Source organism: Rana temporaria, chromosome 1 (assembly GCF_905171775.1).
Source record: "Rana temporaria chromosome 1, aRanTem1.1, whole genome shotgun sequence".
Lineage (NCBI taxonomy): Eukaryota > Metazoa > Chordata > Amphibia > Anura > Ranidae > Rana > Rana temporaria.
The window spans coordinates 96,912,541-96,918,601 of NC_053489.1; the positions used below are offsets into that span (position 1 = coordinate 96,912,541).

The 6,061-nt window shown below is 37.4% G+C and overlaps 1 protein-coding gene across 1 annotated transcript; it reads left to right on the top strand.

The window, feature by feature from the left end:
• Window positions 1-1,164: 1,164 nt before the first annotated feature.
• On the top strand, window positions 1,165-4,781 carry LOC120929430 (orthopedia homeobox; the record flags this gene model as incomplete). The annotated part of the gene is given in 1 exon segment (XM_040340856.1): window positions 1,165-4,781. A coding segment is annotated over 1 exon segment (524 nt), but the record flags the coding sequence as incomplete, so codon positions are not given.
• Window positions 4,782-6,061: the final 1,280 nt, after the last annotated feature.

The following is a 6,061-nucleotide window of genomic DNA, read 5'->3' on the forward strand; positions in this document are numbered from 1 at the left end:
CGAAAAAGGGTTTTTTTTTGTTTTTTTTAATCTTAGACACGGTGTAGGTTTATTTTTTTAGGGGCAAATAGGCTTGCAAGGGAATTTTCACTTTGCAAGGAAATATGTATGTACCCTTAGATTAGGTAATGAGGTGAAGCTTTGCTGATTTTTATCATTCAATCATGTGCAAACAAAAATACTTTTTTTTAATTTTATTTCTTTAACTTAGATAGATACGATGTAGATTTATTTATTGAGGCTGTTTACTTTGCAAGGAAAATTTCACTTTGCAAGGAAATTTACCCTTAGCTTAGTGAATGAGATGAAGCTCTACTGATTTTTTTTTATCAATTAATTATGTGCAAACAAAAATATATATATTTTTTAAATATTTTCCAGGTATTCAGTATTCTTAGCAAACTGAATGTTCACCACATTTATTAAGCTTAGGGGAAAAGTTAAAAGCCTATTTGCCTTTAGTGGTTTAAACTATGTACTATGTGTGGTAATAATGATCAGTAATATTAATACATCCCTTTCCTTCTCAAAAATAAATAAAAACAAATCAATATATATATATATATATATATATATATATATATATATATATATATATTATATATATATATTATATATATTATAGAGAGAGAGAGAGAGAGAGAGAGAGAGAGAGAGAGAGAGAGAGAGAGAGAGAGAGAGAGAGAGAGAGAGAAATCTACCGATCTATTTATAAATATATACATATTAAACATTCCTTTACATTTTCCTTTTGATTTTGCCCAAAATTGGTTCCTATAGCTGGTGTAGAGGTAATGCCCACCAATGGCAAATATTCCATATTGTTAGGAGTGCAGTATATAAATACAAGGTTTACCATGTGTTTCCATTTGTTCAGCAGGCAATAGCCATGAATTTATATTTACTTTCATGAAGGAATAATGCAAAGCATACTGGGGGAGATTTACTAAACCTAAAGCATTTAGAATCTGGGCAGCTGTGGAAGGTAGCCAATCAGCTTTTAAATTTAGCTTGTTCAATTAAGCTTTGAAAATAAAACCTGGAAGCTGATTGGTTTCTGTGCAGAGCTGCAACAGATTTTGCAGTTTTAGTAAATAACCCCCCACTGATCTCAAAGACTTCTAGCCCAAAATGAACTAACGCCTGATCTTTGTTGTATCTTCTAGGTCTGGTTCCAGAACAGGCGTGCCAAGTGGAAGAAGCGTAAGAAGACCACCAATGTATTCCGTTCCCCTGGAACTCTGCTGCCCACACCAGGATTGCCGCAGTTCCAATCAGCAGCAGCCGCTGCGGCAGCAGCAATGGGCGACAGTCTATGCTCCTTCCATGCCAACGATACCCGCTGGGCCACAGCTGGAATGGGGGTCTCCCAGCTTCCCTTACCTCCCTCCCTTGGAAGGCAACAGGCAATGGCTCAGCAGTTGTCCCAGTGTAGCCTGGGAGCCGGCCCACCTCCCGGCTCCATGGGTTTGTCCAACATGGGCTCCAATGGCTCTGGGCTGCAGTCACACCTTTACCAATCCGCCTTCCCCGGCATGATGTCCTCCTCATTGCAGGGTCCCAGCAACGTGTCGGGTTCCCCGCAGCTCTGCAGCTCTCCGGACAGCAGTGATGTGTGGAGGGGAACCAGCATTGCCTCCCTACGCCGCAAAGCACTTGAGCACACAGTCTCCATGACCTTTACCTAATACCCTATCCCCCACCCCACTGTCTACTCACCACTGTCTCTCCACCCAATCTTTCCTGGACTCTCCAGCAGAGGCAATGCTAAGCAAGTGATCTCAGAATTTCACCAATAGACAGGTGATTGCATTTCCCATTAACCAGGGATGTCTTGAGGCTCAGATCAACAGCAATCATAAGCAGAGATGAACCCCAGAGTTCCCTGCAGGTCCCATTCAGAACAATCATTCAGACGTTGAACATTCATAACAGTTTTCTGCCTTGGTTAAATGTAATTCTTGTAGTTTCCAATAAAAAAGAAAAAAGGGGTGTGATACAGTATAATATATTGACTGTCAATCCATAAATGTCCATATACAAAAAATATCTGACATCTGTATACTCACTTGTTAGAAGAGTAGGAAAATGTATGATCAGGAGGAGCTCTGGGGACATATTTGCTCCATTGATAGTGATGCCTCTGTGCCCACAGGTCTCCTTCTTATTATACCTTTGGCTACTAGTAAAAACAAGTGCCCCTTTATATTTTTCTGTACCAGGGTTATAAATATGGCTCATTTGCTACCATCACCGGGATTTGATATACATGAGTACTCCTGATTTAGTTCTTGGAAATATTGGGTTTATAAGGGTCATAAAGCAAACACAATTAATTGTTTTTGGACTGTTTATTAAAATGTTATACAGCAGAAGTTTTATTAAACAAATAAGCACAACATTTTACAAGTATATTCTTGGTTAAAGATTCTCAAATTTAGTTCCTATAGCCCAACTCCAGGAATTAAAAATAAAAAAAAATCTACCCTTGCAAGGGTTAAATGCTCATTATGTCTAGGGGTGCCGGAATAAGAAGAAATGCTTTATCCTGTGCTCCAGCAATGTCCCTCCAGAGATGCGAATGGTCCCCCGCAGCCTCCGCTCACAGATATGGTCACACATTCGCCCCCACTAAATACAATGCAGTGTTATTAGCTCTGCTTCATACATGATGATGCCAAGGGACTGCCAACAGACTGGAACTTTGGGGAGAAGGGGGCAGCCGGCTGGAGCAGGGGATACAGTAAGTAATTCTGCCTGCTCCTGTAGCCCCTAGACATAACTAGCATTTACCCTCGGCCTTACTATAATGGTAGATTTTTTCTAATTCCTAGAGTTAAACTTTAATATAAATGATAAAATACAACTCCATCCAAAACTTTTTTTAGCTTTAGTATAGTGAAGAAACTTGGATCTCCATATTTGAATTGCTCTCTGTGTGCCTGTTGGGAAGATTTCCTCTCACTTGCTGTCCCAGGAAGCCTTGACACCAGGAGAAGTATTTCAAAATATATTCGAAAGGGACACAATGACAGACGAAACAATGGGGGGGTGGGATTTACTAAAACTGGAGCACTCAGAATCTGGTGCAGCTGTGTATGGTATCCAATAAGCTTTTAACTTAAGCTTGTTCAATAAACCTTTGACAATAAAACCTGGAAGATGATTGTTTTCTATGTAGAGCTGCACCAGATTTCGGACACCCCGGTTTTAGTAAATCTCCCCTGACGTCTTTGGGAAGGCTGGAACCTCTTTTTTTTGCTGTTTGAGTTCCCTGCTGGAAATTTCTCTTTGCTTCTTGGCCCAGTAAAAATGTTGTCACCCCCAACAGAAAATGAGGGAAAATCTCACCAAAACCATCACAGACAGCACTAAAAACCCAACAGATGATTCAATCCTTCCCTACTGTGGCCAGAAAAAAAAACGTTTTGATTGGAGTAGCTGATCTCTCACTTTAAAAATTACGCAGAAAAATGGTTTGTGGCAATTTATTAATTCCTGTTATAAAATGTAAACATGGAGGAAAATGTATGTTTGCAAATGAAGTTAGAAAACTTTATATATAATGGTGGACACCTATGGTATGGAATGTTGTAAACTATTAAAGTAAATGGTGTAAAATGTAATGGTGTGCTGTAATCCAAAGTAACTAACCAATCAGAAATCAACATTATTTAACCAAAGGGAACTGTGAAAATAGAGATGATTGTTGATTGGTTGCTACAGGTATGTTTGCCTGTTTAAAGGCCAAACTATAAGTGAGAAGAATAAGTGACCTTTCTGGCCTTGGCCTTGGCATGAAGGTGTACCCTTGTGACCAGTCATAACATTTCACTCCAACTTGGGTGACATGTGAATGTGACATAGGTGGTGAAGGGTTTATTTATTGCTGATTGGATGCAGAGATTGTCTGAAGTACTGGAAAATCTCTGCAAACCCTTTGGTTACTTTCTGCCAAGCTCAAGCAGGTCAATAAACTGCCAATTTTAGGGCATGTAATGCCAGCCTTACTGTACACCATTGCACTTTGTACTGTTATTATGTTATTCCAAAGCCTTCTCTAGTTGTAATGTAAATGGCCATTTAACATCTCTAGTATTGTATCATCAGACATTACCCAACGCTTACTCAGCCATATTCTTTTCATATTTTCCACTATCATAATCACTTTGAGCTTTCAAAATACATTTCCCAAAAATAATTCTGTTTGTGTTGTGGACATTTCACTGAAATACACCCTCTGTCAAAGAAGAAACGAGGCCTGTTTTATAAGCATTTTTATTTATTACAGCTGTAATACTTTAAGATTCAGTCTTATTTCCTTCTTTTTTTTTTCTAAAGGCAAGCAGCACTTTTCTGATGATTATTTGGCAGACTGCTGTTTTCAGTCCTTCAAAAGCATTGCTGATACCACTTTTCCCTGCGGGTTCAGCGGGGCACGTGGCGCCTAGGCACATGTAAATTTCCAACCCTGGACTTTGTACAGACGGCCAATGAGCTTTTCTGCATGTGCTGGTTCAGAGATCAGAGGCTATTTCTAAGAATGAACAAAAAAAAGTTGTGAGATAGGATGTTTTGTGTAGATAAAGCATTCTTGTTACATACTGGTCAGTTTGTGATATGGTTTAACTTATTGTCTGTGCTTATTTATTGATTTTTTTTTCTTTTTTGAGTTTCTTATTTCTTAAATGTTTAAGCTAATATGAAACTTATTATTTGAAATTTTCTTGACAAGTTTATATCAATTTAATGTAAATGGATAAATAAAATCATTTTCAGTATGTCAGCTGGAGAATGAGTCATTATATCGGTATACAGAATCCCAATATGTGTTTCTCTTTACATACATTTATTGATAATTTAACTTTTACAATTACTGGTTAAGTAAAAGGTAGGCCTAATTTATCAAAGTGTCCGAAATAAGATCTGTCTGTGTTGCTCCAGAAGCAGCTGCTCATTTTGGAGATTGACAATTTGATTATGATTTTTTTGTGAGACCTCTTTTACTGCAGATATTTTGATAAAACGATATTTGTTCTCATCTTATCAAGTAAAGATTTTTCCCTATTTGAGAGTTGCTCTGTAAATACAGGAATTTAAAAAAAACACAAATTTTGGAAAAAACTATAGAAGATATAAATTTTGTAAATTACTATAGATTAGACCAATAACTGGAGGTGCTTAACTAGACCAATAAGACGGTGCTTAATGTTTTGTTCCCACCTTTTTGTTTATAGTAGCTGTGCTACGTGGTTTAAGTGTATAACCAGTTCAACATACCCATAGCTTCCTTCCAATATCCAATCAGGGTAAAAGTACACTCTACAAACTTCAAAATTGTCAATTTAAACAAATTCAGTGGATGTGGTCATTGCTGACTGCGTGGATCTTATTTTATGCTGGTGCTCATCTTCAGCATTAAGCAAAATTTCTATAGATATTCATATCCTCATCTTCTAAATGGTCCTAAATCTCTGCGTACAAAAAAAAAAGAGTATTGTGTTCCATGGTTCCTGAACATTTTCTTCTCTTTTGAGCTGATAGCTTTTCCTACACACACTTGAGAGGGAAGTTGCACAGTAACAAAAAGGGATGGGAAAAAAAATCCTTAATTCAAATTAAAGATAAATATAGTAGACTTTATGATCTTAGCACAACTGCAATACAATACAGCAAAACAGTTTACCAATTAACTTATAAAACGATCAAATCCCCAAAAATAAAAATAAAAATAAAAAAGTGTTGCCAATTCTTATGCCGCGTACACACCATCACTTTATGTGATGAAAAAAAACGACATTTTCTGTGAAGTAAAAAATGTCGTTTTTGAAACTTCAATTTTCAAAGACGAAGTTGCATACACACCATCGTTTTTCTCACAATGTTCTAGCAAAGCGAGGTTACGTTCACCACGTTTTTCCATTGAAGCTCGCTTCATAAGTAGCTTCTGGGCATGCGCGGGTGAAAAAACGTCGTTTTAAACGACGTTTTTGCTACACACGGTCAATTTCTGTGAAGTAAAAGTTGACGTTTTGAAAAACGACACATAAAATTGAAGCAT